This window comes from Lytechinus pictus, chromosome 13 (assembly GCF_037042905.1).
Source record: "Lytechinus pictus isolate F3 Inbred chromosome 13, Lp3.0, whole genome shotgun sequence".
Taxonomy (NCBI): Eukaryota; Metazoa; Echinodermata; class Echinoidea; order Temnopleuroida; family Toxopneustidae; genus Lytechinus; species Lytechinus pictus.
In genome coordinates this window covers 22,015,001-22,037,449 of record NC_087257.1, presented here as the reverse complement: position 1 = coordinate 22,037,449, position 22,449 = coordinate 22,015,001, and the positions used below count along the sequence as shown (strand labels likewise).

The 22,449-nt window shown below is 37.9% G+C and overlaps 1 protein-coding gene across 1 annotated transcript in view; it reads left to right on the top strand.

Annotated features, from left to right (window-relative positions):
* The first annotated feature begins 2,568 nt into the window (after nt 1–2,568).
* Nucleotides 2,569–22,449, top strand: part of LOC129274740 (neurogenic locus notch homolog protein 1-like) — a 20,601-nt gene continuing 720 nt past the window's right edge. The window contains exons 1-7 of the mRNA XM_054911491.2: nt 2,569–2,976; nt 11,816–12,004; nt 14,057–14,170; nt 14,815–14,931; nt 15,437–15,715; nt 17,653–17,820; nt 18,417–22,449. The exon at nt 18,417–22,449 is cut by the window's right edge and continues 720 nt beyond it. Coding sequence (XP_054767466.2) covers nt 2,916–2,976; nt 11,816–12,004; nt 14,057–14,170; nt 14,815–14,931; nt 15,437–15,715; nt 17,653–17,820; nt 18,417–18,694 — 1,206 coding nt within the window. The 5' untranslated portion in view covers nt 2,569–2,915 and the 3' untranslated portion in view covers nt 18,695–22,449. The remainder of the gene's footprint in view (nt 2,977–11,815; nt 12,005–14,056; nt 14,171–14,814; nt 14,932–15,436; nt 15,716–17,652; nt 17,821–18,416) is intronic.

Sequence of the window (22,449 nt, the reverse complement as noted above, 5' to 3'; positions counted from 1 at the left end):
AAGGTGGGAATTAGAGAGAGGGATTGGTGATCAGAGAGAGAGAAAGAGGGGGGGGGGGGGGGGGCTGAGATGAAAGATTTAGAGTGGATGAATAATTGGTTTGGAGGTTATAAAACCAAGACATAATAATGGTGTAAAACTCACGTGAAATCACTACCCCCTTTCTCTCTCTCTTTCTCTCCCCTGTCCCTTTCAACACACCTGGCTCTTCTCTTTATCTCTATTCTCTTTAATATTCTTTCTGTTAAATGTTATTTTTATCCTCACACGAGCTTTCAGTCTGAAAGTTCACATTAAAGAGATGGTTGGAGAGGAATAGAGAGAGAAATGAAGGTGTGGGAGTGGTGAGATTAGTAAAGAAAGATCGAGAGAAGAAACATAGAAAACGAGGGGATATTGGGAAAATAATGAGAGAGGGGGTGTATAGGAATGAATGGTGGATACTGGAAGAAGGATAGAGAAAGGGTGCCGGGGGCGTCGCAAGAATATATATAAACATATATATATATATATATAATTTTTTTTTTTTGGGGGGGGGTTGGGCGGGTCAACCTAAAACTGAATGATACGACATTTGCTCCTGCGGCAATTGCTCCAAGCTTAATTTCGTCTAATATGTATTGTAGGGTTAGGGCTGCAAAGGGGTTTTATGTTAGGTTTACGATAGGGTATAGTGATAAAGCCAGGGTTGAAGTTGGCCATTCCATTAGTGTGCGGAATTTAGAGTGGATCGAGCAATTGTCGCCGGAGTAAATGTCATGGAACCTTCAGCTGAAAGGGTTACACGACCTAAACTTTTCCATTTTATTACTCTTCTTCCTTCAGTTTCATTTCCTCATTTTCCTCTATATTCTCTCCCCCTTTTCACCACTTCAAATTCATAAATGACGGCCCCCCTGCCTCCCTGTGCAGCCGCCTCTGTCGAGAGGAGAGGGTACTAAATTAACATAAGGTCTCATGCAGTAGCCAAGAAAAGCCTTTTGGGGGGAATGTCGTAGATTTTGTCATCATATTAATCAAACTTATAGGTATATTTCAGATAATATTCATCCATAGCTTTAATTGACCAAGGTAGAAATATGTTGTACTCGGAATGCCTCATATTTGAACATATTTTTTTTCTTGGGGGGGGGGTGGTGGTTGGGAGCTACAACGGGAAGACTTGGAGGTTATCGACCTCTGGCGGTCTTGGTGTCCCATCAGCACTTGAGTCATAAAAGGGGAATATTTCGTCTGTGCTACAGCCACACCAGTGAAACCGACCCCAAACCGACCGACAGTTTGTCATTAGAAATAACGTTATATCAATGGGTCGGCATGGAGTCGCTTTCACTGATGTGAATGTGACATAACAAAAACGATGTCCACAGAAGCCTTCCTTCTTGGTATATGCCTAATTTGAATATAGCTTTACGCAAAACAATAGAAGCTACATTCTCGCAATCTCGCCCCTCATTGCTCCGCGAACTTTCCCACGAACTTGAAAAGAAGCACGACACGGATTAAACAGATATATTACAGTGCTTGAATAGATGAAGACGTCCTAAGCCTCAATTAAACCTGTCCTCTTGTATTCAAGTTCAATGAAAATCAACGTATATAAACGTTTTATAAAAGCTATCCTCGTTTGATGCACCGCTTGAATTTTATCGCCAGTACCTGGAATATCTACGAGTGTTTGATAGATTGTAGGTTTGCAATTAATTTATGTTTTATTAATGTAAGCCACATGCGAAACTAAGGAGAAAGACTACATCGGCCACTTTGATGTTATAATTTAACCAGCAACTTTTAAACAATTATAATTAGACACAATTCGATGACACTTTGACAGGATGGGGGATATACCAGTGGAAATGTACTTTTTCGGTGAGGGGGGGGGGGTACATTTTCAAAACCTTTACTGCAAAATTTGAGACGATCCATGTCTGCTATTGATACCCATTTTCAATTTTGAAATCCACTCAGCTAAACAACCCCCTCATTCATTCTTGATCAGTTCAAAAGCTTAATTTTTTGCCTACATTATACCTTCGATATTTACTAGTATCCTATTCTTGTCTACGGGGGGGGGGGTGTTTTCCAATTGGGGAAGGGTGACAAATATTTCCTTTTTTTCTACAGGGGGGGGGGGGTCCCAGCATTGTCGAACAGGTTAATGAGATTATTCACAAGTTTTATTATCAGCTGCCCGAAGAGAAAAATGACTAGTTTGGAGTAGGGGGTGTCCTAGAGACTGAAATAAGAAACATTTTAGTTTTAGTTTGACAAACAAACATGCTTTAATTTGGACCGAAAAAATAACACGAGCGCGAAGCGTGAACTGAAATTTCTTGATGTATGCCTACTGATCTGAAAATGGAAGCCAGCTGTCTTGGTGACACAATTAAGCATATCATCATGATTTAGAAGAAAAACATAAACTTTACGTAAGATACAGCGCCCCCTCTATGTCCGATGATTGGCATGATCTTACTACAAACATAGGGCATTCCAACTACATCGAATGCAGAATTAATTGATTTCGATCGAAATCTCTATTGAGTTTTCTGACATGAACTGCCTGTCATACAAGGCAAGCACCACTGAAATATGACAATATTTCAGTGGTGTTATTTCAATTGCAACCATTGTTTGTGAGAAGGTGCTGGCTTGCGCGGTTCGCTCTCAACTAAATGCAGTATAAATTTATTGCCATTATTGTGTTCGCTCCGTGAAGCAACATTTCATACCGATTCACATTCGCTCTCACCTATGTTCTTTGCGCTTATCACTCTCTTACCTGTTCTATTTTATCAATGGTATTCAATAAAAAAAGAATATAAACACAAATTTTGACCAGCAGCTGAAGTGAAATAATCATTTGTGGAATTAATTCATGCTCGGACTACTAACATCGACGTGAATTTAAAAACATGCCTGGCGTCATCGGATTGCTCGTCCTAATTTTGGAGTCGCACATGCTGTTCTCTACAAGTAAGTTTACAAATTATTATTTATTTATAATCGCCACTTTATGAAAGGGATTAGTGTGGTACAGGGGGGGGGGGTAAGGGTGGATGATGGAGTGGGTGCAACAAAATCTTGTAAGAAAGTTCGAAGAATGCCTCATCTCAAATCGTAAACTCGTCCTTGAAAAGATGTTCAGTGTGGAAAAATGTAGGATATTAGGAGGAGGATGTAAAGAGTGTGTTTAAAAAGTCTGTAAAAAAGTCGAAGGATGGCAGACTGCCTGCATATGAATCTTGAATCGTAAACCTTTGAATCTAACTTATTAATTACTACTACTCCTACAACAAAATAACAACAACAACTACTACTACTACTACTACCCACTACTGCTACTACATCTACTACTCCTACAACTTCTACTAGTACTACTCCTACAACAACTACTACTACTACTACTACTACTACTACCACTAATAATACTACTACTAGTACTACTACTACTACTACTACTACCATGGGTGTCGATCACGGGGGGGGGGATGGGGGGGATATATCCCCCCCAATATTTCAAGTGGGGGGGGGGGTGGCCTGTATTATCATCCCCCCCCCAATAATTTAGGGTAGAAAATTTATAATAATGATGATGAAAAAATGTAAAGGTTTGATCATGATGATTATAGTGATGATTATAGTATGCCATCAATCAGTTTGTTTCCCTCGCAATTTGTGTATATTGTTATTAAATAAAAACATTCTTTTCCAGGACTTTTAAACAGATGGGTGGAGGTTCAAGATGAAAAAGAATGAAATGTTTACGTATATGATATTTTTTAACACATGACATAAAAGGACCCCGACGAAAAACAACTTTTGTTGATAGGGTGTTCCATCCCACCAGTGGTAATATGATCATATTTTTACAATTTTTAATAAGTGAAATCAATTAATGGTTTTAGAAAGAATAATCATTCATTTCTCTCTAAAGCGTATCTTCGGATATGAACATCGGATTTTTTTCCCATGTTATTCTTGTTATTGTTATGGACTTGAATAACTAAACTTGATTGGCTCTTTCTTATTTTGGCAAAAAGAAATCTCTTTTGAGTTTGGAAAGGGATGACAGTTTTGCATTCTATATGAGCACACTCATGCGGTACGTAAATTTCATTTTAACACATAATTAGCTGATATTACACACTGATGGTTCAAGAAAATGTTGGAGAAATATCAAAACATGACAGTTGAGTTTCGATTGTTTTTGTTTGTTTTTGTTTTATGCACTTATAAAGCATTTAAAACATGTTAAAATCGTCTAAGGAATGACGGTAAGCCCGATGGCGCACGAGAAGCCACACAGTTTGTAATTTGTGCTAGTCTTAATTTGTCCAAATCTGCATTTTATCATCATGCATTAAGAAGAAAAAAGATATCGCCAGTCGGGTTAGATTTTAAGAGAGAAGTTGTATACATCATGCTCAATAAACAGATCACTTTGTACATGGTCCAGACAATTTTTGTCATTTTTTCTTTCGTATGAGTTTAGAATAGGCTTACTTGTAACACAAATTGAATTTTCAAAAAAAATTATAAGTACAGTACACTGCAATAATGAAAGAATTTCCTAGAACACAGTGGCGTAACTACGGGGGGGGGGGGGGGCATGGGGGCACGTGCCCCCCAATCGGCTGGCCAAAAAAAAAAACGGGGAAGAGGAGAAAGGAAGAGAAACGTAGTGGGAATGAAGAAATTATTGTTCATTATAATGTTATATTTAATAATGTTATGTTATAATACATAAGAAACATTTTTTCATAACTTTATTTTGCTCAGGCCTAGATTTCTTCATTGTTCCCGGTACTCGCATTGTCTGTTTAACGTTTTTAAGTCAATATACACCAAATATATTTCCTCGCACTTCGACTTATTATTGTTTTATGTAGTGACATATGGTTCTTTTTCATTACTACTTAAAGTGATTGCCCCATTTTAAGGTGTTAATATAAAACATTTCCTGTCCGTGCTTACGTTCGCACTAGTAGATTGGTGAGATATGACTGCTCTTCATGAATTCCTAAAAATCAGTCCTTAAAATGTCCCTTTTTCTGATCTGAATATCAACATTTTTCGATCGCATCATTTGTTTAGTGAAATACCTATCGTATGGTCTTAGTGAATTCTTACAAACATGCCTTAGAATGCCTCTCTTCAGGTCTGAATATCCTAAATTTTCAGCTCGCGCTTCGCGCTCGCAATATTTGATGAGTGAGATGCGTATTATCATGATTACATTGACTACAAAAAGTGCTTCATGTGTTTAGATGTAGCAAAATTAGCAAGCGCTTTGCACTCGCATTAGATGACTATGGTGAGATATGTATACTCTTAATGGATTCCTAAAATATAGTCCTTAACATGTCCTTGTTTGGGGTAAATATTTACAAAAATTTCAGCTCGCGCTTCGCGCTCGCATTGTTTGTTTAGCGAGACAGGTATGTATCATGATTACAAAAATTTGCTTATAATGTCCTTTTTTGGTCTGCATATCAAAAATTTTCAGATCGCGCTTCGCGCTCGCATTATTTGAGCAGTGAGATACATATCCGTTTAATGGCACTGTCCTTAAAATGTCCCTATATTAGGTCAGTATACCTGGCAACTGAGCGCGCTTCGCGCGCTCCTAAGTGACTCAAAAATGTTGCTGGTACCCCCCCCCCATGCCGTGACTCACGGTACGCCACTGCAAGAACACCATGCATATCAACCACTCCCAAATGTCCTAACTTGTGATTTTAGTGGGGGTAATGTTGAAAGATCCCCATCCACAAGAACATTTGTGTCAATCATCCCCCCAACCAAGAATACCGATCGACACCCATGACTACTACTACTACTACTACTACAACAACCATAGGCGGATCCAGCTTTTGGCGAAAGGGGGGGGCGCACTACCGAGCGGCGCATATATTTTTGCACTTCACCGGCGCCATAAAAGAAAATGTTGAAAAAGGGGTAAAGTCTGACCCTGTCAAATGCTCTTTTCAAAATGTAGGATTTCCAGTCATGCCATTTTGCATGACCACACGCAGATAATATTTCCGGGGGGGGGGGGGGCAAGACTCGAAAATTTGGTGCACATCTCACATTTGCACATTTTTCATAGTTTTCACGAAATGTTAAGGAAAAAAAAATTGTTTTTCACAACAGCAGATCGCGGTAGGAAGTAATTCCTTAAAAAGCTGTGTGCGCTATGAACGCCTAGCTTAGCCGGGTAATATAGGAGCGCCTTGAGCACCTAACAAGGTGGATATGTGCGCAATATAAATACCCTATATCGCGAATGTGCCCCCCCCCTTCCCCCTTGCTGCGTACGACCATTCCCTGAAGTCCACTTCATATCTCATTATAACAGAAAATATACATCAATTTAAACATATAATCTTTCTAAAACATATATAGAGAGATATTGAATAACTTATTAAAGAAAGAAACAAGCAAAAAGTAACACAAAATTATGCATGTTATGTGCGATTTTAAAGATCTCGTGTATTAACCCTTTTATTGCGATGAGGCCAATACTTTTGTATATTAATAGAGATACAAGTTTTTTTTACTATATGTATATATATATATATATACACAGGGCGTCGATCCTTTTTTAAGATTTGGGGGGCAAAATCATGAATCAACTTTCCAAAGGCGCTCGATATCACACAAAACAAACAAACTCACACACACACACACACACACACATATGCATATATATATATATATTTATATGACTCATGAGATAGAAACACATACCTCACCAACAAATTAATGCGAGCGCGAAGCGCGAGCTGAATTTTTTTAGTATACTGACCTGAAAACAGGAAAAAGGTGCCTGTTTATAGACTGTTTGTAGTAACTCATGAGGAGGATACATATCTCACTACACAGATAATGCGAGTGCCGAGGGCGAGCTTCAATTTCTTTATATTCTGACCAGAAAGCTTGATATTCTATGCATTTTTGGTACCAATGATTAAGATGGGTATCTAAAAAAACAATAGATGCGAGCGCGAAGCGCGAGCTTAAAATTTTGATATTTCGATCTGAAAAAATGACAGTTTAATGGACGTTTGTAATAAAGAACAAGATTATATCTCGCAAAAGATTATTGCAAATCGAAGCGGGAGTTCTTTTGACGTTTAAAGTCCTGAGAAAGGGACATTCTATTCACCTATTTCATCATGAAAAGTATGAGGTTTTGCTACAGAAATGATGCGAGCGCGAAGCGCGAGCTGAAAATTTGTATGTTCCAATCTGAGAAGCGGATAATTTAAGCACGATTTTAAATAAAGAACGAGTTGTGTAGCTCAATCTCAGTATACGACTGGTTGCGTAATTCACTCCCGGTACTAGCAACGGGTTTTTAGCAAAGTTTTGGGCTAAAATATCGAATCATCTTCATAAAACACTATATAGAAGCTGTCTTAAACTAAAGGCCATAGAGGTGGCACAATGTGGAATGTGTAAAGAAGAAAAGTGACTGACCTTCTTTTTATTAAAGCATTGGAAAATAAGATCAAAATTAAAGGATTTGCTCTACGCTTTTGTATGTTTCTGGGATTTTTTTAATAAATTAAAGATTTCATGACATCTGTCATTCTGTGGGCAACTGCCCCGCCCCAGTCCACTCTGTAAGGGCATGCGATAAGCTTTGTTATGACCATTCAACAATAAAATGTATAACCAGCTAGGTGCCGCTGATCATTCTTGACCGGCGCCGATCTAGATTTGGTTGGCAATAGGCCCTTCTTTATTATTCTACCGGCGCCTATTTATTGGAACCAGGGGACGCTGATTATTCTTGACCGGCGCCGATTTAGAACAAGTAGTGCTGATTATTTTTATCGACGTCACGTAAGATTCAGGCAGCGGCAATTCATAATTGACTGGCGCCGATTTAGAACCAGGAGGCGCCGATTATTCTTGACTGGCGCCGATTTTTAACCAGGTGGTGCTGATTATTCTTGTCCGGCGCCGGTTAAGACTCTGGCAGCGCCGATTTATAACCAGATGGCGCTGATTATTCTTGTCCGCGGCCCCGATTTAGATTTAGGTGGCGCTGATTATCCTTGATCGGCGCCGGTTAAGAACTCAGGCAGCGTCGATTTTTCTGTACCGGCGCCGATTATTTTTATCTGGTGCCGATTTAGATTTAGGTGGCGCAGATTATCCTTGATCGGCGCCGGTTAAGACTCTGGCAGTGCCGATTTTTCTCGACTGGCGCCGATTTATAACCAAATGGCGCTGATTATTCTTGTCCGGCGCCGATTTAGATTAAGGTGGCGCTGATTATTCTTGATTGGCGCCAGTTATATGCAGGCAGCGCACTGCTGATTATTTTTAACCGGCGAAGATGTTGGGAAAAGGGTAGTTAAAAGAAAAGATAAGAAAGATGATATGATTGTGCTTTGCTGGGGGATAGTCTTTCCTTACTGTTGCTAATATTATATCAGTGTATGATTTTTTTAAGTGGCGCCTTTTCTTTTCTTTTCTTTCCTTTATTTTTATTTTTTCAAGCAGCGCCTTTTCTTTCTTTTACTCAAATATTAGGGGGGGCGCCCCCTGCGCCACCCCCCTGGATCCGCCACTGACAACTACTACTACAACAACAACTACTACTACCAGTGGCGTAACAGGCGGGGGGCAAGTTGCCCCCTGGCGGATTTCACCGGGAAAATAAAAAAAACGGGAAAAAAAGAAAAGGGAGGGAGAGAGAAAGGGAAAGGGGAAGGAAAGGGGAAAAGGAAAGGAGGAAAAGGAAAGGGAAAAGTGAAAAGAAAACGAAGAAAAATATATTTTTAATGGAAAAGGATAAAAAGCAGGAAAAGGAACGAAAGAACATTTGAGAAAGAACAAATCATTACGAAATAGGCCTGTGTAATGCAATAGCATGATGGGAAATAAATTAAAAGATGACAAAATGCCAAACATTAGCGAAAAATGAAGGTAGAATGGAATTGGTCAAAAGCTAAATTGGAAAACAAAGAAAATGGACAAGAAAAAACGTAATAACATGACCGGGCTGCCGAGGATAGAAAATAAAGAGCGGGAAGAAAGATGGACTGCATACAACATTGTGCTATAAGCTTGCTAAATTTTATGCAAATAAGCTACTGGGGCTTTGCTCCAGACCCCACGCAAGAGGGGCTCTTCATCTATAACCTTCAAATGGCTCTATAACGCCCCCTGTAGGGACCCTTCCTACATTAAGCTTTACGTTCAATCACTGGCGTACAGGCGGGGGGGGGGGGGGGTCTTGGTTCCACACCCAAGAGGAAATAAAATATATTATAGGAGACAGCGTATAATGAAATGAATGGAAACAATGAAATGTGGTATTTGCTGAATATAATGGATATCTATCACATAATTAAAATTTAATTTCAATAGGCATTTTTTTCCAGCTCGCTGGCGCCTTTTTTTTTACAAATTTCCCACATTGCTATGTTTTGCCCCTTGAAATATTTGGTTCAACTGGGTTGAATAAATTGTGTTGTGTAAAAGCTATATTCTGTAAATACCCGCGATTTGATTGAAAATAGCGGCAATCTGCGAGGTATAAATGGCTTTGATATCAAGAAGTTCCGGGGGCTCCAGACGGACCCCAACCGCAAAGCGCTTCCGTATATGATTATCGAAGGGTAGGGCCGGTCTCCAAAAGTTCTACAAGCAAGAAAAAAAAAGGACGAAAGAAAAGCTAAGGAATAGTGTAGGATATGATTTTATTTACTGAATATAATGTCAAAAAATATCTCAAAGTTAAATTCTCATGAAAATGTGATTTTTATTCTCGCTCGCTTCGCTCGCCCGGGACTTATATTAAGCAGCTTTTTAGCACTTGCGCCATACTGCGCCTCTCGTTTTTTTTACTCTTCACGCTATTGCTGCAAAGAATCATGGTCTCAGTGGCATACAGACCACAAAAAAGGAATGGAAAGAGAGAAGAGTGAAATATATTATTCTTTTGATATCATGTCAAAATCTATCACAAAATTGGATTTTTGTATTAAAAATGCCAACATTTTTGCTTCGCTCGCTTGAATTAAAAAAAGGATAAATTCTGCCTGATACGCAATGTCTGGCCCTCGCAAAATCGTCGCCTCATTACACCATTGCGCCTGTCCATACCATGATATGATCGGGAAATTGTTGGCTCTTGCCCCCCTGGCCATCGACCCCTGTTACGCCGCTGACTACTACTACTACTACTACTACTACAAATACTTCTACCTGTTTTATTTTATCTTCTTACATCGTTGGTATTATTTACGCAGCAGAACTTTTCTCAAATCATCAAATTTCTTTCAACCAAAGATTTGAATTTACATGTATAAGCCGGGGAGCACTTCATCAATAGTTGCTGTCTGACAACTTTCCTTGATTTTGATTGGCTGAGAAGTACCATTACTATGGTAATTGTCGGATGAATCAAGACTTCAATTTAAATTTCAATATAAATTTATTTGCTAAAATAACACAATCAAGAAGTTACAAAGTAACTGTCGGATAAATGTCCGGCAAGTTCTTTGACGAAAAGCTTCCATGTTCTCAACCATCTAAGGGATGAATTAGAAAACACTCTCCCTTTTTTTAATTAACAGACAGAAGAACTGCGCGATTTTACCTTCCTGAAAACTAGATCATGTGAATCCAACTTTCATCATGATTAATTACAAGTTCTGTGTCGTTAATGTTTAATCTAAACCTAAGATCATCCAAGCGAAAAACTGCTTCGACATTCTTCAGACCAATTCCATATCGCTGATGAAAATAATTAACTAGTTTAAAATACGGGGACGAAGATCATGGTACAGTCACTGAACCACGGAAAAGTGTATAGGCCTGTATGGCCCATGGAGGCAGATAGTCATCTACTTTTAGCGAACAATATACGGTATATGCCTATGTATGAACTCAGTTAAGGTGCATTGTTCTCCAACATGTCCAATGAAATGTAATTGAATATTTTCATTAATCAAGGTCCGTGTCGTCTAAAGGGAATGTTATAAATTCAAACTGAGCTTAAATGTGGAAAGCCGACCACGCCATATTTTATGAAGGGGGCAGGTTTCTAACGAGGTGAACTGAACGTATCGATTGGTGAAATGATGAGGCACAAACTCACTTGCGCCATTTCTATAGAGCACAAATCTGGATGGGTCGCGGGCAATCTATGTGGAAAGTAGGCCTAATGATTAAAAGAAAACACAACAAAAACAACAAAACATTGAGATAGTAATTACCAGACACCGAATTCACCCCGTGAAAACTACTTTACCAAAATCGAACTATAAAAAAGCGCCTTCGGTGACCTTTGTTTATTTTATTCATTCGTCAGAAATTTTGTGTCAATCCCAAGCATGTATACAGCAGCTTATTTCTTCATGCGCCCAATTATTATGATCACTAACGAGTTCTTTGGTATTTTGTTTCCATTCTATCGACGTTATCATCGCTATCATCATCATCATCGTCGTCGTCATCATCACCATCAACATTATCATTATGAATACACTCTTAAAATATAGTTAGGCGAAAAATGCCAAACTTTTAACCAACCCTGGGCAACACACTGTCCACACAACTATTGGTTAAAATCTGCCCAAATTGGTTATTGGGTAATAAATTTGCTCAATTGGATAACTGCCCAGAATATATATATATATTTTTACCAACATACATTACCCAACACAGTGGACAGTAGGGTCCCCAACATTTTAAGTGTGTATATTTTTAATATATGAAATTAACGCATGTGAACTGTTCGTTTCTATCATCCACGTCCTGCTCGTCTTCCGTACTCTGTCTTCTATAGTCGATTCGGCGTTGCTAGGGGCATCGGGATGCGGATCGATTATCTGTCCTGTGGTATTTGATGAAGTAACGAATGCCAAGGTTCAGCTGGTCCCCAAGATAGTCCCGACGTCGCCCACCGTTCCACCGGCCTTGATGAGGTTGTCTGGTGTCGCCAATGAAGGAAGCACATGGACCTGTGTGTATCCAGGTGAGATATTTGTTATCTTTCCCTCATAAATTTAATGATGTGAGAGTCCTTATACAGAAAAGAATATCATTCGCTCTCACTGAATGTAAAATAGTGATAAGTAATTCTAAAAGAGTGATATGAACCCCACTAACGGAGTTTTAATGAGGGGACGTCCTGTGTGATCATTATATCTCATTCGGTAATTTAGTCATCTATGGTTCTAACCCAGGTAAGTGCCCCAGTCTGCAGTGGAGATCACATGAATGATACTATTACACCGCCTAGATGAGATCTTTCCTCCCATTTCAATTCTTTATTCCTAAGATTCGTATTCATGAACTACCTCAGATGAAGTAAATAGATTACTTGGCTACTTTTTAGTTCAATTCAAACATTTGACAATAACGCATATGATTACTATGAAATTACGAAATTTAAACATAAACAGAGTAAATTCAATTTAATTCAGTTTTTTTTATTTCATTTTCAACAGAACAAAGTAAAGTGGTCTGAAATAATTACAATGACATTTGCAAATGAAACTTATACAAACAATATAAATTGAAGCATGTACAATATATGATATCAAGTACTTAAAGCTATTGTAACATTCGAGTCAATAATTCTTAAAAATATATTTAGACAAAGAAATACAGAATTTCCTTAGCTATTCCTTAATATAGATTAATTTTGAACTAGCAATTTTGGAGTCCATACTCTGTGGAGGCAATTAAAATTCATCGACCTGTTTGATGACTTGTATACACACCATTTACTCGGTAAACATTGCTTTATTGACCACCTTTCACCAGACTGAATGATGAAATGAAGCTACACGGTTAGAAAATCTCTCCTTAACAACAGAAACATTCATGTAACAGAGTTTTGGGAGCACCTGTAGTCTTATATTGTGTGAAATTATAGGAAAAAAAATATATGGCATATGAAACCTCTTATAAAACAGACCTGTTCTGTTAAATTGCAGAATATGTCCTCTTATAATTTACAGAATAATTCTGTAATTTCTTCTGTTTTATTCTAATTTTTAATTGAAAGAAGATATTTTTCTCTTTGTTAGATATGAAACTACCAGAAGTCTAGTTTTTATTACGCAATTAATTCATAGAAGTAATATATTGATAAAACTGCCCCTCCCAAAGAAAGGAATCTGTACTTTGCCGGGATTCGAGCTACTTACTTTCAAATCAGGCACCTTAGACCCCTCGACCACGCCACTTCCACCAACAATTTGCTTAAAATGTCACAATCTTAGGTCTGAATATCCTAAATTTTCCATTCGCGCTTCGTGCTCGAATTAGTTTAATAGTAAATATATGCCCTTAAACAAAAACGTTCTTTCTCTTATATTGCAACCAAACTTTTTAATTCCCTACCACTTCATATTTAAACATCTCCTTCTCTCCAAATTTTCAAAAGACGCCTCGGACAATACCAGACCCATTGATCAAACTTCTTCTGTAACCATCCTAAATGACCATTGTTTTATAATGTTCTATTTTTGTTTGTTTTTGTTACTTGTATTGATTTTTGTCCACTACGCTTTGCATTTGTGTTAATATATTATTTTCCATATTTTCATACTCATTCCATATATGTTTTTTCTCTATGTAAACCTCTGTCATTATTTATTTTCAGTCACTGCTTTTATTTCTGTATATAATGTCAGGTTTATATGAATGTACATTTGACAGGGCTCCCTTGTAAAGCAGGCCAATTGGCTTGAACTGGACAACTCTTTATTTTAAAGAAAACGTGAATGAATAAATAAATAAATAGATAAATAAGTAAAAAAAAAAAAATGAATGAATAAATAAATAAATAATGAGTCACCGAAAAACAGTCCTCAGATATCCTCATATCTCATGTTCGGGTCAGTGTATACACAGTTGATAAATATAGATTAACAACCAGCCAAATTATGTTTAACCAGCATAGATCAAGAGATTCGATCCATTTTCCCCGTGGTCCACTTTCTAGGGTCTCAACCAGAGTTCCACAATCAGCTTGGTAACATTAATATCTCATGTCTCGATGTCCTTTTTTTCACAGATATTGATGAGTGCGCGAGTTCTCCTTGTGGTGACCGAAAACAATGCATCGATGGAGAAAGGTCCTATCGGTGCGAATGTAAACCTGGTTATGCTGGTCCAGATTGCGAAATTGGTAATTATCATTCGATGAAGTCAATGTTGTAATCTAAATTGGAATAAAACATACCTCGTATGATGCACGGCAATTAATATTGATTGTATCTAATGGTAATTTCATAGCTTCTCCTTCTCTCTTCCTCTCTGTCTCTCTCTCTTTTGTACTTTTCTATCCCTTTCCCTCTCTCCCGCACTCTCTTCCTCACATCCTCGTTCTCCCACTTTTTATAATTCCTTCTTTCCCACCGCTCTCCATCTCAATTTAGCCTTTCAACCTTCTTCCCCCTCCCCTCCCCTCCCGCTCACCTTCACTCCCACCTACCCTCCCTTCCTTTTCCACTTTTCTTTCTGGCCCTATCTCCCTCCACCTCTTCCACTCTCTCCTCCCTCCCCACCCCTCCTTTCTAGTCTTCCTCCGGCTCTTTCCTGCTTCATTTCCTATCTCCTTTCTTTCTTTTCTCTGTCTCTGTCTCATATCTCTGTTTCAAATTTAAATTCAAATTCAACTTCGATTTCCATTAGGTTTTCTCCGCTCCAGCTTAAAAAAACAAGCAAACAAACGTTATTTTCCCCTTTCTCCTAAATATCTATGAATTTCGATTTGATATTAGTTCTATTAGTTCTATCTCTTTTAAAATCCTTCTTTCGCTTTTCTACTAGATATCAATGAATGTGCTAGTAACCCTTGTCAGAATGGAGGATCATGTACGGACAATCTCAACCATTACGCTTGCTCTTGTCAAGTAGGTTTCAAGGGCAAAAACTGCGACATAATGAGTATGTTTCTATTTCTTTAAATTATAATAATTATAACAACAACAATACTACTACTACTACTACGATTAATAATAAGAATGATAATAACAATAGCAATAATAATAATAATAAAATAATAATAATAGTAATAATGATGATAACATATTGCATTTATGAGGTGCCGAATATCTAGTTACCTATTCTATGTAGCATTATATAATTATCACATGTTCCACACTGTAAAACATAATATGAACATAATGTGGGACACTGGTGTTCTTTCCAGTAAGGAATGATTCTGTGACTAAACGATGAGATTGTGCGATTGACATTGATTGAAAAAAAATAGAAGGATGACAAGATTGTCTTGATATATCTTGTGTGGTGTTGGGAATAAAAATTGAAACATGAAACGTATAAACGAAATAAACCGACCTGGCTTGGTTTGGACAAATACGACGGCAAACTGCCTGTACAATTCACATCTTGATTAAAAAAATGTTCCTTAATATCGTTTCCCCTTCAGGACTGTACCCAATGACTACATGCGAACACGAGCAAATACAGCTAGATTGTGGGCCTGACCATCGTATTCACATCAAAAGCGCAATCTTCGGAAGAAAGTCTGGTGCACACGTCTGTTCAGTCAACAGGACCCTGGATGAGGATTGTTCATCAGACTCCGCGTCGATTGTCATGACGTCATGTGAGGGAGCATCTAATTGCACCTTGCCCGTCAATAAATCAACTTTCGGGGATCCTTGCCCGGATGTAGAGAAGTATCTCTCCACCAATCATCGATGCTGTACGTGCAATAGAAAAAAGCTTTCGGAAACACGGTAGAATAAAAAGGGGATGGAACATCAAGAGCTTAATACAAATGTTTCCAAAAAATGTTTATGGGGGAAAAAAAGATTCAATTACAAATTGATTTTGCGCATGCTCAATGACATATTTTCTTACAACCAGATATATGTAGATCAACTTTTATCAGAATCTTTACATTGTCTTTCATTTTCACCGTGTTTTTTTAAAGCCCCAACCCTGTTTTTTATTGTTGGTTCGTGTTGATTAAACCAACATTAGGGTTTCTGTAACTGGTTGCATGATTTTTTTAAAATCAAAGTTATATGCAATATATGAACGTGTTTTTTTTTTTTTGTAATGTTCCATTCGCTTTTATGTACGGATTTGCATTTGTAAGATTTTCATCGTAAAACTATTATTTGTGAATTGTGATCATCTTAATGCCTCTAAAAATGTGGACACTTCAGGGTTTGGATCATAAAAAATATACTAAATCTGCTACGGTTTTAGGAAATAATATTGTTTGATTTCATTAAGCTTTTAACTTTTTTAATGATGATTTACTGGGTGGGACTGCATGCACACTGAATTGAAATGGAAGCTAATGATCATGTCATCCATTTTCTTCTTCCCATGCAAGATAAATAATTTTATGGAGATGGAGGTTGATTGATTTCAATGATTTGAGTAACTATCCTTGATTTCTGGTGGGGAATATTTTCCAGTATGTTTCATTTTGAATTGTGTACATTTTTGCAACGGGTATCCCTTTCCCCAGTTTCCCTGAAATGAAATGCTTTCATTATTTCTTGTGTGAAATTTATGTGCATAATGAGTGTATGTGCTTTTACGATAATTGATATTTCCTTTCATAATAACATCTGATTTGTATAATGCATATTATTTTATGTTACATATTACTCTCACTTTAAGAAGCAATCAACCTAATTATAGAACCTATCTGGGGCCAATGTACACCTATAAAGAGTTCATGGGAGTGTTGTTGCCATGGGGATGGGTTTGTCGATGACTGCAATATTTGGTCTCATTGTGGTGCGCAGATATCTGGAATAATTTGATTCAAAATACGATGCATCTCGGCTCTTTGATTAGAAACTGCTTCCTTCTGGATCATTGACTATATTCAACCCATTAGTTAAATCACTGTCTCCCCCTGAATAGCCTTCCATAGTTCGCTATCCAACATGTCCATTGTGCATCCAAAATTGTCTCCCATCATGCATCCCACCCAAAGTGAATATTGAAATATTTTGTCACATTCCTCCCCTTCTTTCTTTCTTTCTTTTTTTTTTTTTTTTTTCTACCTCCCTCCCTCACTCCCTCTCTCTCCTTCCTTCCTCCCTTCCTTCCTTCCATCCTTTCTTTTTTTCTTTCTTTCTTTCCTTCCTTCCTGCCTTCCTTCCTTTCTTTCTTTCTTTCTTTCTTTCTTTCTTTCTTTCTTTCTTTCTTTCTTTCTTTCTTTCTTTCTTTCTTTCTTTCTTTCTTTCTTTCTTTCTTTCTTTCTTTCTTTCTTTCTATTCCATACTAAAATTTAAATTCCCGCAGGTAGAGGGGGGGGGGGGGGCAAAACGACCTTAATGTTACTGCCGTTATTGTTTCCATTGAATGACATGGGTTATAGTACTTACATGACCCAGATCTCTCTTGTTATATCTCTTTTTCGTTTCCTTAAAGGAAACGAAAATGAGATACCTTTTTTTATCACTACATGAAATATCATTTGGGAGTTGGTCGCCAGTGCTACCCTTGTAGTTAGTGCCGCCCTTAAATAACAAGCCAATGAAGAGGTGCTAGTGTACTTCTGCGGCTAATCAGCGGCTCCAATCATAATCATGTTTGGATGTTCCTAGTTGATAGGATGAAATGGACGGTTTAATGTTCTTGTTTTCATCTTTGCTTATATCTCTCTTACAGTATGTAGTTTCCGCACAGAAGACAGCGGCTCAAATCATAATTATCATTGGTTGTTCCCGGTTAGTCGGATACAAAACGGATTGTTTAAGTTTCTTGTGAGGGCAGCTCACGACGTACACGTTGCGCTGGCCGACCGTTCGTCATTATACGGGAAGTACGTAGAAATCGGTAAGACATCTTACAGAAAGGCAAGAGAACAAACAGGAAAAACAGACACAAAAAGCACCCGCCAAAATTAAAGATCATTATAATGAAAGTCGTAAAATGACGGTGTGTTATGTTGGTAAAAAGTTATTATTATTATCATCATTATTATTATTATTAGTAGTAGTAGTAATAGTAGTAGTAGTAGTAGTAGTAGTGGTAGTAGTAGTAATATTAATGTTATTATTATTATTATTATTGCCATTACAATTATTATGGTTATCATTATTAATATTATTATAAATGTAATGGAAAGCGTTAATTATCAATGATTTATACCACCTTTACCAATTACTCTTTAAATTTGTATCATTAGTGTTTGTAAATGGATTAATACCATACATATATCTGTTAAACAGACTCTTTTTGATGGGATGTTTATATAGATATGATTATGATGCATTAAAAAAATATAACTGTATATGTAACCATTTTCTTGAACTTGAATTGTTACATCGATCTGTTACTTCTTGATCTCTCATTCCATCTCTTCGCCCCTGCTCTATAACTCTTTATTACTTGACCTGTTGACCATACACATTTTCTTTATCATTTTGCAGTACTCTGTGGCTGGTCAAACTCTGTTGTCGGCATTAGGCGAGATTGTACCGACTGTCCACCAGTAGTTAGCACCTTAGCTACACTCTGCCAAAACAATGCATTCACAGAGTTTCAGATATCTTTTGTTGCCGGTTACTACGAAATCGGGTTACCCGATCAGACAGAACCGTTACTCCAGTGGCAGGATCCGAATCCTTTTGACGTCACCCGTGTGGGCGTGTTCTCGGGCCACGGCTCAGATGCTGACTGGATGTTTTACTCAAACTTCATTCCATGACAATTACATGTATCTACAGTATACCAAAGCCTTTTACGGATCATTGGTATAACTTATACTCGAGCATTATCTAGCATTCCATTCTTGCATCATTGTAGTTGGGTATTTATTCTTTGTGAAATGTGAATTTAATTTTAATATTTAATATATCGAGCGCCCTCTCTCGTTGCTCTTTATATTTTTCCTATACAAAGGAGTAAATTTGAGCTCCTATGATATCTTAAAAAAGACACACGCAAACACACTAAAAATTAAATAAAAAGAAAGCATTTGTAAACTCATGGTACATTATCCTTAGTATGTCTTGAAACATGGAGTAATTTCTAATGAGTATTATTTTCTTTGAAATGTGATAAATAGATTGATTATGTTTGTATTAAATCAATAGCAATGATCAGTAAAATCAGTAAATAAATATCATCGCTTCACGAAATACTCGCGTGGGAAAAGGGCGCCATCTATTGATTAGTATTATACACTTTTTGTTAAAGTATTATGAGAGTTTTCGCCATCGCAATGAGGACGCATTTTACAAAATAGAAAATCGATTTAAGATGCCCCTCAAATCACAATGAACAGCTGAGAGGTCTTTGTCGAAAATTTGTGAACCGGGACATCGTTTGATTGTCGTAAGATTCTGAGCTAACGTAAAATTGCAAAATATGTCGTTTATCCCGAGTCCAGGACGAAACTGTTTTGATTGACCGATTTTTGACAAAGACTGGCTTTTGACAAAAGATTTTTTATGTTGTAGAATCTGTCCGTCGCGATTGTGAAAACTTTCTAATTAACAAAGGAATTGGAATTGTTAACGTGACCTAAGATTTGGAAATAGTGTATCCTTTACAAATAAAAACAAATTGTAATCTGTCGATTTTTTTTTCTCTTTTGTATTTAAACTGCAAGACGAGTATTCATTTACGCAGAAAAAGACATATAGTAGCAATAATGGATTTCAATCACGCATATAATAGACAGTCTATTAATCATGTCTTCAACTCAACCAGATTCTGAATTTTCTCATACATTCAACAGATGCCACATATTCACTTCGTTATATTTAACTGTCAGTGTCCTTTTGTGTAATTCGATCAAATATAATTTGTATGTTTATTGCAATGAATGCAAACTAATAGATCGAATTTTCATCTTTTCACAATCAATTTAGATGTGTTGTGGATCAGTGGATAAATCTCCAGATTTTGAACCTCAAGGTCAGGTGTTCTAATCCCACCGAGGCAATCTCATCTTTTGGCAAGGCGTTTATCTACATTTGCCTCTCTCCACCCAGGTGTAGTAAATGGGTACCCGAGAGGAAGGAATTCCTTGAATGCTTGAGCACCCGATAAGGGTAGCTGTGTAAAAGTATGCAGCGCTTACAAACTTTGTATTAAGCGCTATATAAATATTGCATATTATTATTTAGTTTTTACCTTGTAAACTTTCGCCTACTCATATTTGCCACTGATCTCTCCGCTAACTGGATATACAGGGACGGTCCTTTGTTTGAAGCCCGCGAGTTCTATTGTCCGCCATACCAGTTCCCCCAAAAGGAACGCGATCGCTCCACTGCATGTGCATTGGAGCGGTACGCTAGCTGTCTGCACACTGAAGCTCTCATTGCTTTTCATACAAAACTTCATATATTAATTTTCTTGAACCATGGTACTTTCCCAGTACATTTCGGAAACATAATATTGAAGAGGTTGGTGTTTCTCTCACCTGAGGAAGGATGGATGAAATCCTTGACTTGTCTAGGGGTATTTTGGAGGCATTGCCAAATAACATCTTAGGGATAGGGCGAGGACTTTCTAGGTTATGCAGGCTTATAACACTGGGCTTGAAACCCCCTTTTATTTAAAGAACAAGTCCACCCCAAAAGAAAATTGATTTGAATAAATAGAGAAAAATCAAACAAGCATAACACTGAAAATTTCATCGCTTAAGTGAAACTATAAATTGTCATAACTTTCATATTTTACTTCCGATTTTGATTAAATTTTCAGCATTATTGTTTTGTTTTTTTCTATTTTCAAATCATATTTTCCATGAAGTGGACTCGCTCTTTAAGAGTGTCTCTCTCTCCCTCCGTCACACCCAGCCTCTTCAATTATCCTCTCCCCAGTTTGTTCATAGCATAAGCGGCTGAAGCGGGGGGAGGGGGGTCCTGTCCCTCCTAAATTTTAGGTGGGGGACGGACCCCCCTAAAATTTATGTTGAAAACCTTTTTTGTTTTTTTTTGCTTGTCAATTTTGTTTCCTTCGTCCCCCCCCTAAATTCAGGTAGACCCCCTAAAATTATTGTTGTCCCCCTTAAATTCTGGTTGATAACCCTTTTTTTTTTGCTTGTCAGATTATTTCTTTTGTTTTGCATCCCCCCCTAAATTTTGGGTTGATAACCTTTTTTTTTTGCTTGTCAGATTATTTTTCATTTTTCTTGCGCCCCCCCTAAATTTTGGGTTGATAACCCCCTTTTTTTGCTTGTCAATTTTTTTTCCTATGTCCAACCATAAACTTCAGGTGGACCCCCCTCCCCTAAATTTTTGGGCTTCCGCCGCCAATGGTTCATAGTTAAATCTGCCATGCCATTCTTGCACAATATCACTCCTGCTGTAAACTCTGTCTCTCCAACTCTCCCCCTTCACTAATACACACACCCATGCACACCTCCACACACACCCCGAACACACCTCACACAGACACACTTCTCATTTTTGCTTCAAACATCAGTTCGAACGTAGACCCCAATCTTAAATTAAGGAATTGACACTATTGCCGTGAACGCTATCTAGACTCTACTTCGATTTTGGCTTTTTGGGGGGAACTCGGCGTGCGGAGGTACAACTTCCGGTGCTTCAACACGGAATAGGCCAATCAGCGTTATTGTTCCCATCCAGTTAGTGGAGAGATCAGTGGTATTTGCAGGCTTCTTCAGATTAGCGCTGACTCGCCGTAGATGGCGTAGTATCGGTAGCGCGGCAGGAAATGTGCCCGGTTCTTTTGGATGTGAATGGTCTCACTAATCCTTTATTCATTGTCTTCTCTAAATTGGATTTGGCTCTTATTCCAGTTTATTGTGTTATTCCATTGGCCGGGCTCCATAGTCACTGATAGCTGACCTTGTAAGGGTTGACCCAGCGTCCTTCTTTCCCGATCTTATGAAGTGGGTTATGCTCAGTATCTGTTTCTTGTTTGTGTTCAGACTTCCTCATTCCATACCTCCCTGCAGTTTCTCCAATGTATACCTCGTTTCAATCCTGGAAAGTAATTTGGTATACCACCCTGTTGAGACATCAGCTGATCTATTATCCTTTGGATGGACCAAGAATGTCCTAAGTTTAGGAAAAGGGCATACTTCTTTCGGACTGCCGCGCTGCCGATACTACCCCATCTACGGAGTGTCTAAAGGAGCCTGCAGATCTCGAAAAGAGTAGGCCAAAGCTTAAAAAATAAAAACTAAATTGACTGCGAAAATGACAAAAAGTCGTTTTATTTGTGATCTATCGATCAGATGAATCTCTTAACGGAAATGCAAATTGATGTTAATAAAAGTGATTTTTGTAATAAATGTTATCCTGAATATAACATTGCCAAAATTGTCTTAGGTTCTAAAATACAAATACTATGTGTGGGTGTGTGTGTGCCTGTGTTGTGATATAAGTAAGGGTGCGAGTGTGTGCACGTGGACTGGTGTGTGAATGTATGCGAGGGTGCCTATGTGCGTGTGTGGAATGACCGGATGCAGTTTGTCCATTT